The sequence below is a fragment of the Gobio gobio genome (assembly GCF_949357685.1).
Source record: "Gobio gobio genome assembly, chromosome: 3".
NCBI lineage: Eukaryota > Metazoa > Chordata > Actinopteri > Cypriniformes > Gobionidae > Gobio > Gobio gobio.
This window is the reverse complement of record NC_137099.1, coordinates 22427993-22451313: the sequence shown is the minus strand read 5'-3', so window position 1 is coordinate 22451313 and position 23321 is coordinate 22427993. Positions and strand designations below refer to the sequence as shown.

The 23321-nt window shown below is 37.0% G+C and overlaps 1 protein-coding gene across 4 annotated transcripts in view; it reads left to right on the top strand.

Annotated features, from left to right (window-relative positions):
* rbm47 (RNA binding motif protein 47) overlaps positions 1–23201 on the top strand; it is a 28876-nt gene extending 5675 nt beyond the window's left edge. Inside the window, exons 2-7 of one of the 4 annotated variants that reach the window (XM_079813399.1) lie at positions 1911–2079; positions 12508–13231; positions 14024–14492; positions 16351–16557; positions 17595–17785; positions 19277–23201. In XM_079813399.1, the coding sequence (XP_079669525.1) occupies positions 12539–13231; positions 14024–14492; positions 16351–16557; positions 17595–17785; positions 19277–19528 (1812 nt within the window). In that variant the 5' untranslated portion in view covers positions 1911–2079; positions 12508–12538 and the 3' untranslated portion in view covers positions 19529–23201. The remainder of the gene's footprint in view (positions 1–1910; positions 2080–12507; positions 13232–14023; positions 14493–16350; positions 16558–17594; positions 17786–19276) is intronic. The other 3 variants (XM_079813400.1, XM_079813401.1, XM_079813402.1) reach the window with 3 other exon arrangements.
* Positions 23202–23321: the final 120 nt, after the last annotated feature.

Sequence of the window (23321 nt, the reverse complement as noted above, 5' to 3'; positions counted from 1 at the left end):
GCTCAAAATGCTAGTGCACACACATTAATCCACAAGGAATTTCAGAAGTTTTTCCACGCTCGCTCAAAATGCAAACTTGAAACGTAAAATAGCACCATCAGTGACTATCTTTTTAATCATTGGCAACATTATAAAACCTGAGCACATGATACATTGTGGGTAGGCCATAAAGCAGGGTGAGGCTGAAAGTCAACATGCCTTGAGAGGGTGCAAAGTCTGACTTTATAGCCTTATCAGTGCCCATTATAAAATCCTTCTCCTCCATTGAGTTCAAGTCTCTTTCTTTCTGTTTTTCTTCATAATGGAGGGATGAGAGAGTTTGTTTGTTACCGAAAAACGGACAGAGTATTAGATAAACATAAATTATAGCTATACCTATTAACTGTGTCCTCATGGGACAGGGATAGAAGATGTAGAAGACGTGCGAGTGTGAGTGTATTGGGGGGGATAAAGATAGACCGTGTAAGTGTTTTAGTTTTGCACACATTGCGTCACACATTGCTGGTAGAGGTAACAGGAAAATCAGGTCTAACTCAAACTTCAACACTGTACAAATACATGAATAGACTAAAGACGCACAAGCAGACATGCGCACTGTCTGTCTATGCTAGTAATACATATGACCTACAGTAGATCTCTGAGTCAAGGTCATCTGATGGTGACTGCGCTGATGGCTCAACCGCTCAAGAGCTTTAAATATCTCTAGAAATGGAAGAGCCATAGTGAAGTCTAATACACAATTTTGGACCAATGAGATTTCACTGTAGGCGTGGCTACAAAGCCCTTCGGCACACTAATAGAAACAAAGGACAAAAACTCAGATTTATTTAGAAGAGAACGTTTCAGGAAACTTTGACCTGTGAATTAGCGTAGTGTGAATATATTTGACCAATAGGGGATCCAAACATCATAGATTGACTTGCATGTTTGAAGTGTAATGCCAAAGTGAAAATATATCTATTATGTATATATATTAAATGTATTATTTCATAATATATATATTTAAATGATTATTAGTTGTGATTTGTGATTTATTTAAGAAACTTGGAATATGACGTCATATGACATTGAATAAATTTGTTGCGTGTCAAGGAAATTTCGCAGCGTATTGTGCATGGTAGATATCAGATCTGTACTCCCATTGGTTGTCACTGCATCATATCACTGCTCATTTGCATAACACTGAACTCTGCTTAAAGCGATAGTTCAGCCCCCAAAAATTATATTGTTCCCAAAGACGTTTGTTAATTTTCGACACTATGGATTACTTTTCCGATGAATTTATGAACATTTTGAAGCATCTAAGTGTAAAGGATTTTCAATGAATTTTCTATTTCTGATTATGTTGGGGTGCCAATTTTTTTCCATTTTATATGGCCAATGTTATAAAACACACATGCAAACACAACCATTTGCGAATCAATGATATCCACCTTATCTAAAGCAACATAAAACACACTGTAACGTGTAAGTACCTGTTCTCAGGAACAGGAATGAGAAGATTTCACAGACCTTTCCAGGTTTGAATGAGCATGAGGGCCCCTGAACTTCAAACTTTTTGTATTTAAATGTTTTGGAACTCAGGAATTCAGGAAATTGATTTCAGGTCAGGCTGAATAGTTTTCAGTCAATTGCCACCTAAAATGAACTTTTGCTTAGTCAATGGACAACCTCATTCACAGCCCACCGCACACAGTCACGCACCCGCACAGATATCTCGTTTGCTTCCAGAAAAACTGGAGAGAAAGGTTCTTGGGTGTGACAAGGAAAAGGAAGAAAGAAAGAAAGAAATATAGGAGAGAGGTGTAGGAGGGGGCACCTTTGCTCTGCCCCACCCCTCACATGCACTGAGTAAACACTCTTTCACCAACTGCACCTCCAATCACTCACTCCGCCTCTCTACCCCACAGACTGTGTGTGTGAGCGAGAGATTGACCGAGAGAGAGAAGAGGGTAACCACTGACTCCAGACAGAAAGAAGGCCTGAGTGTGTGTGTGTGACTGTGTGTGAGTGAAACAACATCACAGTACACCAGCTACACTGCCACTCGGATACACATTCATTCACCTGAAAAGACAGGTAACGTCCCTGCTTTTTTTGTTTTTTTAATGCCTGTGTGTCTGTAACCGCTGGGATGCTAAAGTATGTGTGTGTTTTTTTTTTTTTTCTTTTTGTGTGCACTTGTTTAGTTCTAGCTGATGTCTTATTTAAATAATTGATCTTTACTTATGCGTCGATGTAAATGTAATGACATTATGACCTTCAGGGGAACTTTAAAAAGGAAAACTATATATTTGCTTTTTTGTATGGTAAGGTTATTTAGTGACATTTTACAATAAGGTCCCATTTGTTAACATTAGTTAATGCATTAACTAACATGAACTAACAATGAGCAATATATTTTTTATAGAATTTGTTCATGTTAGTTAGTAAAAATATAATTGTTTGTTGTTTGTTAGTTCACGCATTGTTACATATGTTACATGCAGTTACTATTGTAATAAATATAAATTATGCATAAGACCCTAATCTTAACCCTATAGTTACTTAATATTACTCGGTACTTAAATGTATAATTACAGTTAACAAAGACACTTTAAAATAAAGTAACCGTTTACAGTTTACAGTGTAAGTACTGAGTAGTAATAATTAACTACATGTACTTACTTTAGGGTTAGGATTGGGGTTTGGTTTATTTGCATGTAATTATGCATAATTTATAGTTATTAGTATAGTAACTACATGTAACGTGTATAACAAGGTCACTGTAAAATAAAGTGTTACCACCAATGTTAACAAATATTATTTTGACAAATGAAACCTTTTTGTTACCAGATATTCAAGAGTAATTGTAGTAAAATGAAATGAAAATAGCATAATTTGCCATTTGACTAGCAGCATTGTGATTATGCAAGTGAGCGTAAAATGTAATTGTGCGTCACAGTGTTGGATGTTGGTCTTTGGACTAGACTTCTTCAGTCTTATGTTTGCTGTTGGGGTGGGCCCAGACCTGCGTGTGTTACTGGTTACTGTTATCAGAAAGGTTCCCGTATTTCTTCAGTCAGTGGCAGAAGTATCTTGATTCTCCATGTGCAGATTTCTCACCAAAAAATCATCAAGAGAAAGCGATGAGACATCAGAAACGTGCTTACTGGAGGCATTTTTGAGCAGATCATCAGCTGCATGTGTCTGTATCAGCGGATTGTGTTTGATCAGGCCTCGTCACATTGTGTTGCAGTAAGTAGATTAACCACGGGAGTGAAGAGTTCAAACTACAAGATAAGAAACCTTGAGATGTCATCAGCGTGTGTGTGGTTTCATCCCAATGCTTATTTGTGTGAAGTGCAGTTACAAAGGTGAAACAAAGTGAAATGAAGTGCTTTAGTTTATTGTCAGGTATGTGTGCATTGGTGATTTGTCCATTTGGATCTGCGTGTCTGTGTATGCAAAAACAAAATGATTCATATGTGATGTTGTGTTTGCTTGTGTGCATTCACTTAACCCTTAATTATTTGAAGTTTTCTACTTCCTTCTTGCTGTTTTGTTATTGTTAGCAGTGCTGCTATGTTAACTAAAATCGAAACAATTTAATATCGTAAAGCTGAAATAGTAAATATTAGATGAAAACTTAAATGAAAATTTGAAAAGTTGTCATTGCACCTTAAATAAAATTTGTTCAAGTACTACAATTACTAAAACTATGCAGAAGATAAAAAAACTAAACTACATACACAATTTAATAAATATTATTAATTTATTGATTTAGTATTAATAAATAATATAATGGTATATAATATTAAAATATCACTGATTGTAAGGGTTTTTATTTTAACGCCTTTCAGACGATTGTGCTTAGGTATTTTTGACTGGTTTCTAAGTCATGAGAACAAAAATCATTGTGTGTGTTTTATATGAATGACTAGATAAATGTTTTACTGTAGCCTGTTTTCATAGAGAAGTGAAACTGAGGACTACAGGAATTGAGAATGTCGTTGTGGGTATGACGGTCACCGTGTCCACACGTCTTTCACTCTGTCTGGCATCTTTTTACGGCACAGCAGTGTTCTGTTTTAAGAAATCATAATGTGATCTTTGTTATATCGTAAAGTGGCCTCCTCTGATCCAGATCTTCATCTATGCACGCAGCTTAATTATAGGAAAATATACACACATATACTGTAAAAAATGTCCTGCCTATCCAATTGAACATTTTCTAGTGACTGGTCACATCTAAATTTTTCAGTTGGCCAAATTGAATTTCTGTGAACTGATACAATTTTATTCACAGAGATTAGTCACTAGAAAATGTTCAATTGGAGACCTGAAATTTTTTACAGTGTACCGACCTTTTCATTTTTGAGTTTTCTTTTATTATTCTCAGTTGTTATTCTTGTTAGATTCCTTCTCATTACTGTAATATAATTATTTCATAGTCATGAAAACTGGAGTTTGGGATGACATGACATGTTCTTGATAGGTTTTAAGAATTCAGCCATATTCACGTTCAGTATTTCAGATTTATTCTGTCTACTCTTCTCTGTCTACGTGAAGACATAAAGTGAATAACCTGTTTGGATCCCATCATGAAGTGCACTTAAGCAGATTTATCTGCCTACAGTTGGCCATTTTAGTCTGTAACTCTAACTGTTTGGGCGATTAACAGAAGTGGTAGTTCCCTCATGTGTCAGGTTCAAAATCAATCAGCAGCTTTTTCGCTGGATAACATATTTTTTAAGTATTTTTTAATTTAATCATATTTGGCCGGTTTCACAGTCAAGGCTTAAGCTAGTCCCAGACTAAAATACATGTTTGAGTTGTCTAAACTGAAAGCAACTTGCACAGATATATCTTAAAATATGTCAGTGCCATTGTTTTATTTATCAAGATGCACACCAGTAATGTTTTTTTTGGGGGGGTGGGCATGTTTTTAAAAGCTACTTAAATATCCTAATTTAACTAAGGCCTAATCCTTGTTTAAAACTGTGTCATAATGCACAGTATATCAGAATTGTATCAACCAGCGGCCACCTTGATCTCTGGATATTGATCACTGACCATTTCAAAACCCCTATTACTTGCCCACTATAGGGTTTAGCCATTATGTATTGGTTTAGCATAGCAAGCGTGTTAAATTTAAGGGAATTGTGGATTGTCGTTTAGAGAGAGTTAATGTTAATGATCTGCGCAGTGATTATGAAGTGTTGCAAAGGTCATCGCTTAACAGAGATGAGGTTTAATAATTGTAGAGAGTTTTTGCTTAGTCACTGAGAAGAACACAAGGTTCTGCACTTTTTGGTTCATCATGTGATTGGCTTCTTAAATTGAGATGTTTTAAGAGTCTTTTCAGCAATAAACATTAACTTACCAGATTATCTGGTAAAGCAACAAACTTTGAGTCTTAATGCATGGGCACCTTGATGCTGAGTTAATCTAAACCTTGCTGACACCCCAACATTCAGACACGGTAAAAAAAAACACACAAATGCCTTCTTACTCATGTCTTTCAGCCGCCTTTTACCCCTGAGAGCCCTTCATGACACTCAGACCAGCAAGGTCTTTGTTTCTCTGTGAGGGCTTTGCTCTTGCTCTCTTGGTTGCTCTATAGAGTGTATATTGTTTGAAGAGCCCTTGTCATGACTAAAGACCTGCTAAGCATCAGGTCAATGATGTGACACTCATCTATTATTTTATTAAAAAAATACATAAAAAATGCCAATCATTCATGTGTTAACTTCAATGATGACCATGTTTTAAATTCTCAATTTAAATTATTTTGATACTTTTGGGGGGAATAAAGTAAAAAATGTTTGGGTGGTACTGATACAACTGTCTTGGGCAGCTTTATGAAAAAGCCTCATTAAAAGAATTAGATTGTTTCTTAATACTTATCTTAAGTATTCTTAGGGGAAAATCATATATCAACAAAAAGTGCTACACTGCTTCTTTTTTTTTTTTAAAGTTTTGTCTGTCAGCGCCACATGAGTCCTGGCTCAAGGACCTTTCCCGATCCTGTCCCCCTCTCTCTCCAACTTCGCTTCCTGTCTGCTCACTGTCCTATCATAATAAAGGCAAAGACGACAAAAATAAATCTAAAAAACTTTTGTCTGTTAAATCAAAATCGTCTGGTGTGCAACAACATGCAAAAACATGCAGAAAACGTAAAACAGGAAAGGATATCATAAAGCTCACATTTTTATGAAAATGCAAAGTTAGTACAGGTAGTAAAATGCTCCCCAAAAACTGATAATATTTATTAAATCTTTGTGATATTTGTAAAATATACTTTTTTATCTTAGAAAACAAATATATATATAAAAAAATGATTCAGGTGTGTACACTCAAATGTATCAAAGGTCTGGAGAAAATATGTTACTTTGTACTTGATGGTTGCATGGTTTTTAATTTTTATAAAACCATATGAATCCAACATAAATAGAAAGAATGCATTTCTAAGAACTTGGCACATGTGTTTTTAGCTAGTTTGTTGTCCCTTTTCTTTATTATGATTCATGGACACGCTTATTGACGCATATTTGAATGTGCACTAATGTGTTCTTGCAATTGAGGAAAAATCACAACCTTGTTATTTATTCACACCATAGCGCATAACCGCACTACTATCTACAATTTTTTCAAACTGTGATTATATGCAAGTTAAATCTCTGTGAATGACTCTTCTCTAAGATATTTCCCCATACTTTTTCCCATCATGCAAAATGTCAGTGTTGGTTAATTTTCCAAGCCACAGTGACCCAACTCAGTACAGCAGGTGCGTGCGTGTGTGTGTGTGTGTGTGTGTGTGTGAGAGAGAGAGAGAGAGATACTGTGTGTGTGTGTGTGTCAGTACAGTTTTCTTTCTCTGGGAGGCCAGCATGTGTATTGTTCTACTCTTCTACATTTCACACTTTTCTTTCACTGAGATCGAAGGAGTTTCACCCAAGAGATACTAATTGATCTGTCTCCACACAAAAGCCTTGTGTGTGTTCCTGTGTACCTGTGTGCGTGAGTTTATATGTGCTGATTTTCAAGTATTGTCCTGTGTGTTAAAGACGTCAAAGATCAGATATTTCTGTCAATCAGTATCTTAATAACAAACCATTATCTTGTGATCACACACACACACAAACCCTCACATTTTTCAAGAACGGCCCTCCTTCATTAACACGCTTAGCCATCATTTGTTGCTTCTATCACTTGTTTAGTAACAAACTATTTATTAAAGAACTTTATAAGTTTAAATGACTAAATATTTGAATCAGAATGAACACACTTGAAGGAAATTATGGTGTATTTGAAATCAAGCATACTTATACCCTTGGCTCATTCTCAAACGTAGTTTGTGTGGTAACACTTTTCAGTATTTCATTAGTTAACCTTAATTCTTTCATTTACTAACATTACCTAACAATGAACAATACAATTTTACAGTATTTATTGATGTTTGCTAATCCCAGTTAATGCACATGCACGTTTATGTTAGCTTATGTTAGCTCAGGTCCATTAAATACTGTTTTGATTTCAATATATTAGTAAATGTTGAAATTAACAAAGATAAAATATTTGCTTTAGAAGTATTTCCATTGTTAGCTCAATGTTAATGTTGTTAACTAATCTTAAGAAATGGAACCTTATTGTAAAGTGTTACTGCTTGTGTTTTTGTTTTTAATTTTTTTTGATAATTTGTCTGTCTTGTTAAAATAAGTGTACTCTGTATGTGTGTGTAAATGTGTTTGTGTGTGCGTGTGTGTGTGTGTGTGTGTGTGTGTGTGTGTGTGTGTGTGTGTGTGTGTGCAGCTAGTGATTTGTGTTGGTTAATCATCCACCTGCTGCTGCCTCAGGTTTCCTTGCACCAAGTGCGGGCACACACACACACACACACACACACACATATAAAGGTCAACCATTGCCAGGCGGATACAATGATATATGGAGACCTAATGTTGGCTGGAAAATGAATAATCTTTTTCCACCCTCTCGATCGTTCATTTTCTCTTATTTGCCACTGATTTTCACTTCCTGCTGTTTTCAGTATATTTGTACGGAACAAGGAAACTTCCACAAAGTCTCACTTCCAGAAACAAATGAGGGCCTAAAATCTAAAAGCATCCTTCTTCATGTCTTTTGTTGCCCCTAGTGATTTACCTTAAAATTATATGCTTGCTTTATTGTACATTTTGCATTCGACAGACATTATTATCAAAAGCAAACATTTTATTTTATGCGTTCCTGGGGAATCGAACCCAAAACCCTGCCATTGCTAGTGCTGTGCTCTACTGTTTTAAGTACAGAACTTGTTACAACCCATATAGTGTGTCAACATGAACTGCCAATGGGACAACACACCTATTAACAGTATCTCTTTATTTTGCCCAGGGCAATAACAGTGTAAATGTTTAAAACATATAAATGTCAAGGCTTTAATACCTATACAGCTATTGGCTTTCTAATATAGACCCAAAAAGTGTGACAACTTGCCCCTATATCCCCTATTTGCTGAGCAAAGCCCCAAATGAAAAGCCTATAGCTGCAATTTTCCAGTCAAGCTGCATAAACGCTGTGTTTTTAAGATAGGTCGAGGTAAAAACAGCCCAGCTTTGATGAGAACAGAAACGTGTCACATGTGAATTCCACAACTAAAAAAAATGTTCTAAGAACGTTTTTGCCAACATCCTCTTTAAGTTAGGAAAACATTATTTCTGAATGTTCTCTGAAGATTCAGATTGTCAAGGGTTTTTTCTTGGTTTTGTGAAAATTAGAGAAAACATTAATTAAGGGAATGTTCAATTTTATAATTTTGCAAACTTTTAGAGAACGTTACATTTAAATGTTGTCTGAATCATCTCAAATGAGAAAGTAGTAGCGTTTAAAAAAAGCTAGATGAACATCCAACTAAAATGTTTCAGAATAAATGTAATAAATAATGATTTTGTGCTAATCTTTTGAGACCGTTATTAAAGACCATGATAACTTTGAGCCCACGTTCTGTGAATGTTGCTGGAAGAATGTCCGTTCGTAACTTTGAGAGAACCTTGCCCCAGAACGTTAGCCAAAGTTCTGAGAACGTTTCCTGTTAGCTGGGAACTCATCTTGGGCTTTCTGCTCTCTTTTATTCTACTGTGCTGCTTTTCCATTGTTTTATGTGAACATGCGCTAGACTGACGTCTTTAGACAGTTTCGCTCACGTCTCTTATCTTTTGTAGAGTCTCGCTCATGAACACGTTTTTAGAACGCTTAAAAAAAAAGTGTTTTGAGGTCTTGTTTTCTTTCATTCGACCTCTGCTTCTAGCGTTTTTGAATGGCCTAAAACGTTGCCTGTAACTGCACTTTTTATGTACGGGTCAGAGGGCATAATTATTTGCACTTTTTTTATCACCCTATTTTTGTCATATTTAATCGCATGAAATCAATGGACTAAATCAACCACTATAAATCACATTTTAATGCATTCTTTCTCACTTTACTTGTTCAGTCTCTGGCAGAGATCCATTATTTCTACTTTCTCTTGACCTGTCCTTCCTCCTGATTTCTGCTGAATCGTCTTTCATTGTCATTTGCACACTTCCATTGACCCCACTTCCACCAAGAGTCTACCCCCAATTTAATACAAACTGACAACCAGTAGTTCATTTAAAGGCAGTACATTTCAGGGGAAATTTTTCGGTTTTTCCTGCAGAATATGCTTTTTTTTATATTGTCCATTGTTCATATTCTTGACTTGTTTTTTGTTCTATTTAAGTTTAATAAAGCTTTCCCTTTAATTTCAGGATATAATAGCTCATAGACTCTCTCTTGGTGTTGCCAACGTCTCCTCACAGTTATCATTGAAACGCCACAGATTTATTATTGAATTAAATATCTGTTATTGGTTGGTCTTCCTGGTCCTTTTGGCTTTTGATTAGTCAGTCTGCTTTTCTTCCTGTTTCAGCTTGGCCTTGAGCCACACATGTACTGATTTTCAGTATATGTGTGTGTAGGCATGTGAATGAGGAAGTGTTTTTGGATGTGTGTGAGAGAGAGCTTTGGTTTAGTACTGCTGAGTTGCCTGTTATTCCAACCTCACAGTCACAGTCACATGCTCCTTCAGCAAGCCTCTTGAACTCATCATGAAAACACCAGGTACCAACTTAAGCACGGTGCGTGTTGTAATTGTTTATTTATTTGAACTTTATTCCTGGAGTAAATGACTAATTAATAACCTTTAAACCTTTGCTGATGCTTTATGTCCTCTTAGTTGTGTTTGCAAGCATTTGTGTGCTGTGTGAGTTGTGTGAACTTAGTTGTGTGCTCCAGGATGAGCTGTGTGTGGGTCAGCATGCTCTGCGTGTGTAACCATGGTTTCATTGCTAAGCAACCTAACTACCTTAACCTCTAAGCGGCATCAAGGTCCGGCTAACTAGAGCCAACTAACAGCTAAACAGTGTGATTGAATATATATTCAGTATATATAAATAATGTTTTATTATGTAAGAAACATATTACTTTCTTTATATCGAACACAAGTTCTTTTGCTGAGATTTTGTAGTTTACATCCATGCGTCTGTGTTCTGCTTATGGAAAATTCTGGACTAGGATTTGGGCATTCTGGAGATTTATTCCATGCTGAAGAATGTAGATGCGGCTTAGTGAGGTTTATTAGGCAGCTTTATGTGTAGAAGAGGATTTACGTTTTGTGTGTGTATGTGTTTTATACAGAGAAAATTGGACTTATAATAATTAATAATAAAATATGTTGTGATATTTTTTATTTTATTTATTGATTGATATTAGATAACTCACTTGAAGTTAATTTAAAAAAAAAAACAATCATCATTTAATAACACTGTTAAATGTAATCTTTAGCAAATTTCAAATGTATTTTTTTTTTCTTCGATTTTAATACTGGCTATATAACATGGACATATTTATTGACCAGAATTTTTAAATTTGTATATCCCTAATTAATATTAGGCACTGAGATTCCAGTTTTAATATAGGCTGCATCCGAAAACTTAAAAATGCTCTCTTTGGAGGACATATTCCAAGGTAGGAAGGTGCAAGGCACGTTCGAATCCAATGTTAACCCTTACTTCCTTTCTCCTGAGATACCTTCATCTGATTGTTTTTTGAAGGCAGCATAGATATATCCTTTTCTGCCTTTGATATCCCACAATCCTGTGTGTTCCATTCGGTGACAGTTGAGCTAGAAAAAGAAAGATGGCGTCTGAAAGTTGTGGTTGCTGGTCAGTTTGTGTGTAAATGTATGTTTTTGGCCAACGTTTTCCACTTCTGATGTCATTTCTAGTGAGTAATTACTAGTGTTGTAGTACCCGAGACCGGTCTTGGTTTCGAGACTGGTCTGAAGACCATTTTTAGATGGTCTTGGTCTTGTCTCTGGAGGACTCGGGATTTTATCTCAAGACCAGTCAAGACCACAACTGCAAGGATATCACTAAATTGCCGGTGCATTGTCTGATTTAACATGATTAATGTGTTTTGATGTAAAACTTACAGCTCAAAATGAAATCAATAACTTCTTTGTAATGTGATTTCTTTTGTTACTGTGCTTCCGGGTTCAAAGTCAATGCAGCATTGTCTCAAAAATGCCCAAAATATATATACCCACAGAATTCTAACATTTAGTTTTTTTATATAACATAGAATATAATTAAGCAATATAGCAAGAGCAAGAGAGCTGTTTACATGAATATAACCGTGATTGCAAATTATATTGATTTATACAAACATTCAATAAACAAGAAGTTAATATTAAATGACATTTTAAACTGTGTCTTTGCTAATTCAGCAACATTTCGTTATTAAATGAATCAGCTGCTTTGAACAAATAGGTTGAATAAAGGATTCCGTGACTGTTAAATAATGTTAATGTTTTAATGTTAAATTAATCTGAACATTATTTATGCAGGTGTAATTGTACCAATTCAGATGTAACTTCTGTGCCATGAATTTTATCGTTAGTGATTTGATTGGTAACAGCGCTATAGTGTCTTACTATTCTAATTGTATTTATTAATTAAATTTAAGTCATTTCTCAGACAGTAGATATGGATCTTTTAGATGAATTTAAGGAGTGCTGGTCTGGTCTTGGTCTTGGTCTTGACTCTGTCTCGCCCTGTCTTGGTCTTGTCTTGGTCTCAACTCCACAAAGTCTTGGTCTTGTCTTGGTCTCGGCACACGCTGGTCTTGGTCTCGGTTTAGGTGGTCTTGACTACAACACTAGTAATTACTGTAGTAATTAAATATTTGTTTAGTTCTCACCAAGTTTTGCTGTAGAGACGATTAAACTGTTACGCTGCCTCAAAAGTCTGTCCGAAATCAAACAAGTCACAACGAGGAAACAAGTCAGCTGCCTAAGTTTTTGGATGCAGCCATAGACATCTGTTAGAATTAAAAAGTTATTGAAATTGTATTGTTAATGGAGATAGATTTATTAGCCAATTATGTGGTGATGCTCATAGTTTGTCTTTAATACAAAATATACTGACTGGATGCATTTTCTGTCTCTTTTAGACTCCAATCCTGATTGGATGCTTATTTCAGAATGACAGCAGAAGACTCCGCCTCTGCCGTTGCCATGAGTAACCCTAGCCCTTCCTCCTCTTCTAACGCCTCCTCAGTGCATCCACAGCATCACAGCTCTATCCCAGAAGGAGTAGCTGGGGCCCCGAATGAAGCTGCACTTGTGGCCTTGATGGAGCAGTCAGGCTACGGAATGGTGCAAGAAAATGGACAGCGCAAATATGGCCCGCCACCTGGCTGGCAAGACAAATCCCCCCCACGTGGCTGTGAAATCTTTGTGGGTAAAATCCCACGTGACGTTTACGAAGACGAGCTGGTGCCAGTATTTGAGACCGTTGGACGGATCTACGAGATGCGCCTTATGATGGACTTTGACGGGAAGAACCGTGGCTACGCATTCGTTATGTACACGCAGAAGCATGAGGCTAAGAGAGCGGTCCGTGAGCTCAATAACTTCGAAATTCGTCCAGGAAGGTTGCTTGGTGTGTGCTGTAGTGTAGATAACTGCCGCCTCTTCATTGGCGGAATCCCAAAAACCAAGAAACGTGAGGAGATCCTGGAGGAAGTCTCCAAGGTGACAGAGGGGGTGCTGGATGTGATCGTGTACGCGAGTGCTGCGGATAAGATGAAGAATCGTGGCTTTGCCTTTGTTGAGTATGAGTCTCACCGTGCTGCTGCTATGGCCAGAAGAAAGCTCATGCCAGGACGAATTCAGGTTAACACCATTTTCCATTGGGATCAAAGGAAATGTTCACTCAAAAATAAAAAAGAAACTGTCACTACATACTTACAAAAGGAGCATTTTTTAAAGAATCTTTACACAGCTCTTTTCCATACAACAAAAGTCATAGACCACATCTGCTAAGCTCTATAATAAGACATAAAGCATCATAAAAGTGTTCCATATGACTCACGTGCTCCATTCCACGTCTTCTGAAGGAGCCATATGAAGCCATATGAATTTGGAGGAACCGACTGAAATGTATTTGTCACTAATAATCTTCTCACCTAGTGAGCTGTTCACTTGAGACTGGATCATTGAGTCAGTTTAGACTCTAGAACTAGATCAGTCAAAAAAATTGTTATTTCGAGATAATTCTTTTCAAAAACAAAAAGGGCTGATTCGATACTGAGTTCACTGACTCACTGCTTTACTGATTGACTCACTGATTCAGTGACAGCTTGGTAGAAGAGATTTTTATTAGTTCTCCTAGTTTTGCTCTGTTCATCACGCAAAACTATTGAATGGCTTCAGAAGACTTAGCTCACAAGTCACATCTACTGCTTTTATGGTGCTTTTATCATGTTTAGTTGAGTTTTTTGAAGCTTTACAGATATTCTGTTGTTGTATTGGAAAACAGATGTGTGAAGATCTTTTGAAACTTCTCAATTTGTGTTCCTTGGGGGCAAACTATTCATTAAATCTTTCTATCGCATTTATTGAGTACACCTGCCTTACCTATTTGTGTGTATATGTTTTTCTGTTTCTCTATGTGTGTGTATCCAGCTGTGGGGTCACCAGATTGCAGTTGACTGGGCAGAACCTGAGATTGACGTTGACGAGGACGTCATGGAAACAGTGAAAATCCTGTATGTGCGGAACCTGATGATAGAGACCAGTGAGGAGACTCTACGCCAAACCTTTGGCCAGTACAACCCTGGCTGTGTGGAACGTGTCAAAAAAATCCGAGACTACGCCTTTGTTCACTTCGCCAGTCGAGAAGATGCTGTGGTTGCAATGGACAACCTGAACGGCACAGAGATCGAAGGTTCCCGTATCGAAGTGACCCTGGCCAAGCCTGTGGATAAGGAGCAGTACACTCGCTATCAGAAAGCATCGAAGGGAACAGCTCCTGCCACAACTCCCGACACCACTCAACAAAGTTTCGTGTATCAGTGTGACCCATATACACTCGCCTATTACGGCTATCCATACAGCACGCTCATTGGACCCAACCGAGACTACTTCATCAAAGGTTGGAGAACTCATTCTCTCTCTTTATTCTTTCAGATCCATAACTTTATGTACTCAAGAAATGCAATACCATTTGATGAAATCAGAAATACCTGAAAATGTTGCTAACAATTGCTTTTTCTTGATGACCTTAAGTGTCATGCTATTAAATATATTTGGGAAACTAGATTGTTTTCCAACTCTCTCTTGCATAACAGTCCATATTCACACAAGTAATCAGACTTGATCTGTACAAACAAATTTAGGGGATGCATTACAATTAATGTGAAAATGACGTCCCCTTTAACCCAGAGCTTTCATAAGGGCACATCCTTTAAAATAGTGGCTCTCAACTGGTTGGAGAAAAACAATGCCAAAAACCATAAAAATCAAAACCCATGAACTACGCATAAACCCCAGATTGCACTCAGGGGTGTAAAGTACTTGAATAATTATACTTAATTAGCCTACCATTTACATATTTTGGGGGGAATTTGTGACAGCGATTCCATTTGCTTACTCAATTACATTTCTAAGAGAATTATACATTTCTGTCCATTATTCTGAACTACCAAGCCAAGCTTAATACTTACTTTTTAACACGTATGTGCAATTAAGCTTTCATCAAGTATGCTCGGACTCAATACAGTACTCATAATTGAACTTCAATATAATGAAAATAAAAATGGTTTGGTCTTTACAAAAATGTCATTTATTGACATCCAAGAGATTGGCTTCCATTGCAATTCAAGAGACATTTAGAAACCACAATTGTCAACTTTTCCTATTCAGACCTGGTTGTCATGTTAATAATGTTGTGTATTAGTTCATGGTAATATAAGGATATAAGGAAACAAATTTGGTACTGTAGCTGCTATTTGATATGAAGTAAAACCAGTTGAGAAAGACTGCTTTAAAAGACAAAAAAAGCTCTGCCCTGTTTGTTGCTAATCACATGTTTAGCATGGCCACTAGATGGCATGCACTTTGAGATTGTTTTGGGCTGAAGAGCTGAGATCCACAAGAAAAGTATGATACTGAAACTAATGATGGGAATCTGGTATTATTACATTTCCTAACCCATAATCATCAATTATAAATGCTTGTGGTTTTGGGTTGGGTAGCAATTGAGAACTGTGATTGCATATTCAATCTGAGACATATTTGCTCGTCCATTGTCTGATTATCTGAAAACAAAACTTTATCTTTACTTTTAATTTCAACTTTACTCAAGCACCACTCCCATCTCAAAGAACAGAGGGAAATTACAAAGAGGTGTTCAGACTGACAGCGATTTGAATTAGAATGCTGACAAGTGATAGTGCCTAAACGCCACCTTGTGTGTAGCCACACCCATATCTTGATCATGAAGTCATCCCATGCGAGCAAACCTTTTAGCAAACATATAGAAAGCTGATGGAGAAAGCTAATGATTTTTATTTTAAATGTCTGCTGTGCTCAACCTTAACCCTTTAAAAACCCACCCCAAAATCACCCCAAAAAGGAAAATTCTGTCATCATTTACTCACCCTCAAATTGTTCCAAACCTGGATGAGTTTCTGTCTTCTGTTGAACATAAAAGAAGATATGGTAACCAAGGAGTTAATGGACCCCATTGACTTCCATAGTATGGAAAAAATATTATGGAAGTCTGTGGGGTTTGGTTACGGACATTCTTTTAAATATCTTCTTTTGTGTTCAACAGAAGAAAGAAACTCATACAGGTTTGGAACAACTTGAGGGTGAGTAAATAATAACAGAATTTTCATTTTTGGGTGAACTGTCCCTTTAAGCACTGGGGTTACCTGTACTTTTATATAGGTATGTGCCTCCTTGTGGCTCTGTACCTGAACAGCACCTCCTTTCATTTGTATCTCAAGCAGGTACTGTAAGAGGCCGTGGTCGTGCTGGGGCCGGTAATAGGGGCCCAGGGCCCCGCGGCTCATACCTTGGTGGCTATTCAGCTGGCCGAGGCATATACAGCCGTTACCATGAAGGAAAACCCAAATTGCCGGACAAACCTTACGAGATCATGTCCAATCTAGAGCTGACTGCTATGAACCCAGTGGGCATCAAGCATGGCACAAGTCAGTGTGAAATTAAACCACATACATACATACAGAATTTAACTCAGTAGTGCTCTTGTCCACCCAGTGGAGGCAGAATATAAAATGATCTGGAAACAGAAAGTTTTAATTCAGAAAAAAAGTTTATAAATGTCATTACTGAAATTGAGCCACAGGTTAGTTTCGCATTCAACTCTTACGTTTTAAAATTGCAATCAATTAAATTGGAGTTATTCAACAAAATGTAGAGATTTGTATGACTCTACTGCCCCTACTGGTCTGGAGTGGAACACTAACTTTCTTTCACTATGACAGCTGTCATAGCTGTCACTGCTTACCCCGGTAAGCAGGCTTTTGATTGTTTTTTTATTACTTAAAAGCTTCACTCTTTTCAGTTATATACACAAAGTTCAAACAATGCTCAAAAACTCTCAAAATGTTATATTATTCCAGATAAAACATATCAATGTACAGTCATTTGAAGAGACAGTTATTATGGACACTGGGATAAAACAGTCCAGAGAACTAAGCCATCAAAAAAAAAATACTTTGAGAGTGTTTGATGTTGTTTGTTTGGGCATTGAGTTCAAGGTTCTTTATTTTCTTACTAATCAGCTGCTCTGTGTCGAAACTGATTTAGCACAATTCTGATCTGAGATCAGCAAACTCCTGACTGGAGTATTCTGACGTCACCAAAACCTACTGATCCTAAGTCTGAATTAACGTGGGGAATGAAAAGAGTTTTTGTACATGGAAACTGTGTGTGTGTGTGTGTATGTGAAAGACAATGTGTACGTGGCTGCATGTGGGTGTGTTTTTTTGTCGCTAATCTTAAGCTGAGTCATACACTTGTTGTTAATGAGGACAGGTTGTGCAAGTCTCAGTCTTTTTCCTGCATTTAACCTTCATCATTCTTGCACTTTCTGATCTTTCACTTACCTGCATTTTTTACATTTTAAATGTTGTTACCTAACATGGTACACAGTGATATATGTGCTAATTTAAACTATACATTGTCCATATTTTTGCCATTGTTCTAATTGTACGTGTGTCTGTAGTGGCTCTTCCTGCACTTGGTGCCCAGTACCCTGCTGTGTTTTCTGCTGCTCCAGCAAATAAGTTAATGGAGGAAGGAAAGATGCACCCAGTGGAGCACCTGATAAACCCAATGGCCCTCCAGCATGACCCCACAGCTGCCTCGGCTACTGCAGCGGTCATGCCTGCAGTCTCCACACCACCCCCTTTCCAGGTACTGATCTGCACCTGAGCAGATGGACTACTTTACAGTTATTATAACACTTAGATATCTCTAACACCATGAGCTAATTTGTGTGTCCACATCTAAAGTGAAAATGCTGTGCTACATGGCACATTAACAGCCAGTGAAAACATATTTGATGTGTTGTACAAGTACTGTATTTGGAGCGTGATTATCCTTGGTGCTTTAGTGTTTTTTGCACTTCCTCTGATACTGCTATCATGAGACTTGAATTTGAATTGCACTATAAGAAACATTGGAATTTGTATTAAAGGAAGTAGAATTAAAATGACCTGAAATTCAAAGAAATTGATGTAACTGCAATGTGTTATTTTTAACTAGAAAAGGAAGTCTCTTGTCAAAAGAACTTTTGAAAGCTTTGTCTATAAAGAAGCCTTTAATTTTGAAGGGTTTATAGACCTTTATATTCTACTTGCTTTAATTCCAGTTCAAATTCTAATTGAACTCCCAAGTTACAACTCATTAAATGAAAGGAGGCCCATTCTTAAAATATAAATATAAAATATTACAGCCCCTAATGCAAGAATTCACCAGATGTTAAAAGACTATTAGCAGTCTGAAGCAAAGATATATAGAATTTGTAAAATATTATCAGAAAAATAATACAAATACAGATAAAAAATGCACAATGTCTAGTAAAAATGCAATTTATTGCCTTCACAACTGTATGGGAATCTGTATCATACATACCGAAAGAAATTTCGAGATTTTAAGCAAACATATAGAAATGTATTAGTCTGTTAATGTGCAAATATAGCTTGTTGTCAAAAACTAAGATTTACATAGCCTTTATTTCTTGTTGTTTTATCCCGTCTAGTTAGGACTCTGTGTAAATCAAATTCGCATGGCCAGCTTGAACAAGAGTCAAATCTACATGGTGAACTTTTCGCACTCACACAAAACTCCCTGCAAAATTCTGCCACGCAATTGTAAATGTGACCACACCTTAACTCTTCCAGCGCCATTGACAAGATTTTACACCATTTATGACATACCTCTTACCCGCCGAATCTGTGTTTTCACTGTTATACGGTAGGGGCCAATATTACAGATCTTCTGAAATAGTTACAGCATCTCCGGATCCAAAAACAAGCAGAGACGAAGATCTGCTTAGAGAAAGCTAACATGATCATCAAACATTCAACTGCATATAAATAAATACGGCCTAACGTTACCGAGTAAAATATCAAACCCACAAAGTATATTGGGGGTGTTGATGGACTTGATCTACTAGATCTGTTTTGATCATTACATTTTTTTTTAAACTTATAACCTCATTCAATTATTGAACAAAAATAAAATGTTGTTGTTGCTGTTTATTCTTTCCTTGATATATTGACTCTTAACATATTCATATTCAACAAAATAGTCTGAAGGCCATGACATTTTTGTGAAAATGGTCAGAAATGTTGGCGCTTGCTGGCCGGTAAAGAGTTAACGTTCTCTCTCTCAATCTCACAGGGTCGTCCTATAACTCCCATCTATGCTATGGCTCATAATGTCCAGAGGATCCCGGCTACAGCTGCCAGTCTGTATGGGGCTGGGTACATGCCTTTCGCTACCCACGCCAACACTGCCACACTGGCAGCCCTGCAGAAGAACGCTGCGATGGCAGCCGCAACCTATGGAGGGTACGCTGGGTACATGCCTCAGGCCTTCCCTGCCACTGCCACCTTCCAGATGCCCATCCATGATATATACCAGACCTACTGAGATACCTGCAGCATCAATCACAATGACTTACAATTATACACACCACATCACCACAGGCCATCAGACATTACGCTGCATCTATGAAGTCTGCTGGTTAACTGAACCTCGCAGAGTAAAACTGACATACTCACAACAAAACTAACACCTTATGACTCGTGTGAAGCTCCCTGGAAGCCTTTAGATTTGTGCACAAGTTAACGCTGGCAGCAAGGATGTAGATTTCTGCTAAATTTACTCAGACCCTCTGGCCCACATTTATTAATCCAGACGTATGACCTAGACCAAAACCACTTTTATATGCTACTGATTAGCTAACTAAGATAGGTAGACGTTTGTGTTTATATGTTGTGGACTCAAACCCCTGCAATGTGACCAGAACCTTGCCCACTTTCCCTTTAGACCAATAGGAAGCACTCTGTCAGTTCGACTTCTTAAAGGACTTGACCACACTTGCTGATTTCCGAAGCCATCGCACGACTGAATGAATGACAACTCCTGTTCTCGCATGAACATTAGCATATTTGATCATTCAGCAAAAGTGTTGTTTATTAGTTGATCACCAGTACAGCGGTGGACTGACTCCGAGTGATATGTTCATATGAAGAAATTCAAATCAGAGCATTTAAGACTTGCAGAAGCACACCTACTGACATATCACCTGACATATCTTCCCCACACACTCCAGCTGAGAATCGTGAGCCAGAGCGTTCATGTCATTGCACAATCCTAATACCACTCCTCTGCGTTCACGGCCACCAGAATCCTGAAGGAGCGCTGTAGTATTAGTGGACTTTAAAAAGAGCGTATTTAATGCCTCTCCATTTACTTTTGTTTTGTGAAGAAAAACGAAATTGACAAAAAAACTGTAAATGAACAAAAAAAACCTGCTGAGCAGAAATGTCAACAACCACATAAGTAGAAGATTTAAAGTGTTTCATGAAAATGCTGTATTTTGAGTATAACATATATTTGCGAAATGTTTTGAAGATGTCGGAATCTTCCGTCCACTGGGTTTTCTGCACGCGAGTCCACATGAGAATACCTGCATTTGTTTTTTCCTCCTTTTCTGTTTATTGCTTATGCATTTTTATATTTAGATTGTTTTAAGATTCTACTATTTAGTTGGCTTAAATACTTTTCAGATGTTGTTTTTTTATTGTCTAGAGGTTTTTTTTTTCTTTCTTTTCTAAACTGGAAGATAGACAAACACTGTTTTCATTCTCAGAGGCTAAATCAGTTCGAGTGAAAAAGCAAACTAGAAAAAGAGAGAAAAAAAGTTTTTTAGTCAGTTGAATCTATGCTGGATAACATTTGTTCTCGGTTAAAGGGATGGATCACCCAAAAAAGAAAATTCTGTCATCATTTATTTACCTTCATGTCATTCCAACACTGTATGACTTTCTTTTTTTTCTATGGAGCACAAGCGAAGATATTTTGAGAAATCCAGTATTCCTGTCTCAAACTCTAGAGCATGACGCTAGCAACGCCAAGGTCATGGGTTATATTCCCCTGGAATCCATGAATTAATGAATTACCTTGAATGTCTGTGTTTTTTTGTTTTTTTTTGGGAACCAAAACTTTTTGGTACAGGTTTGGAAAGACGTGAGGGTGAATAAAAAAATTGCAATGATTTTCAGAATTTTCATTTTTGTTTAAACTACCCCTTTAAAGGGTTTTAAAAACACAAACTGGACTGACAAAAAAGTAGCTGGGTTGAAGATACAGGACCATTCAGAACGATACCATTTACCATTTACTCACCAAGAACGATAACTAGCGTCCACAACAACGCACAATACGTTCTGTTTATTTGAAGTATGTGCACAGTTTTGTCCTCAAGTGCTCAAGCTCTTTAAAGCATGATGGATTCTGATTGGCTGTCAATGTTTTCATCAGCTGGAAAAAAAATCCTTGTGTTGTGGTGTGGACTGTGCTCTTCTTTTAGAACAATTTTTAAAACTCTGTCTTCATTTTGTAATCATTATAGTTATCGCCCTTGGTGAGAATGGGCCTTTAGTTCTGCTTACTTGTGCTGGTTGTGTTTTTAGTTAATAGTTGATGACCAAGTGGGAGCAGCCCTTATTTTTTCAGACCACTACTGTGATTCCCAGCATCCAGTCCTGTGCATCATTAGGAGAACACCTCGTATCCTCTTTTGTGCCATTAATACAAATTGCACCTGAAGTACTGTCCCATTTACCGCTGAACCAAATATGTTGATGTTGTTTATTAACGGTCTTGAGTTGCGAGATAAAATCAGGTTAATGGCGTGATGCTCTCTTTCTCCCGATCATAATTCCTCCTATAGATGCGTGTAGACACAGCTGTCGGTCCATAGAGTTTTGTAGTTTAGATCACACTCCATGTTGTGTAGCTACTGTAGTACGGCATGTGCTAGTAATGATGACTGTTCTGAGGTGCACTTAAACATTTTGGGGTGTTAGAAGTTCTTGTGTATGTATGTGCTTTATAATATGTGTTTGAGTAGGCACTTTTGTCTTTTATGGGGTATTTCGATACTCCTAGAACTGGAATGAACTGGACCAAACTGAAACCAGGGAGCTCAGAGAACCTGTTAATACCCTCATTGCCTTTTCAATGACTGCTGTATGTCATATCAATGTCCTCTTGAAGAATGTTGTATGCCACCACTATGCCTTCTGTAGGACTGCGTATGTCACGTGCCTTTATCCAGACTGCTGTCTGTCAAGTGACCTCTTAAACACTGTTTGTAAAACCACAGTGCCTCTTCTCTCATATTTTCTTTCAGAAAGTCAAGTTTTTCTTCTTTTTTGTTTTGTTTTATACTGTTGTGTCAATGGGGGCTCTGAGTGCTAGAGTGCTGCTTTATGTTGTATTATGCTTTCATGTTCTAACAGAGTTAATGTTTTATTAAGTATACCCTTTTTTTTTTAGACGGGGAAAACTTCACGATATACGACCAAACAAAGAACGACAATCCACGCAGTTCAAATCACGTAAACTAGAGACACATTTTTGCACACTGCTGCCATCATCGAGGACAATTCCTCTAGGTTATGGCATGTCTGTGCGTTTTTGAGAAAAGTGAACTATCCCCAGTAGTTTTTCCTCTGTCTGTTATCTAATCTTTTATTATGAGCGAAGCAGTCAGGATATATTTAATATATACAGTACATTGTTTTTGTGTATGAAGTAAGAGGAAATGCTATAATATATTTTAAGAAAACTTTTCCATCTCATTAAATGTGCTTTAGAGAGTTTAACAACAACAAAATCTTCTCTCTATTTTTCTTTTTTTTTTTGCCAAAGTGTTCAATGCAACTAAACTAATGCGAATGTGTGGATACATAAAAGTCAATACTGGCCCAAATTGATCATGCATTCATTGGCAAACATGCTTTCTTTTGCGACCATTTCATAAAACACTACACGTGTAGCGTTTTTTTTTTTTTCTTCCTTTTTAAGACTTGTTTTTTGTTCCTAAAAAACAAATGAACAAGACAATGTGACCTCGGCTGAGGACATTTAGATAATGTAGAATGCTATTGCCAAAACATTCTTTTTTTTTCATCCTTTTTTTTTCATCCTTTTTTTTTTTAGATCTACTAGAACTGTTTTTTTCTCTTGCATTGTCTGTTTAAGGCTTTTTGGCATTGTTGTATTTATAGAGGTAGTTTAATAAAGCATTTTCAAAAAGAAGAGTACAATGTGCTTGTCCTTTCTAAATGTATTGTAAAATTATTAGCCGTTTCTAATTTTCTAATATTTTAAACTTTACTGTTTTACTTTGTTTTTAAAATGGTCTGTTCTG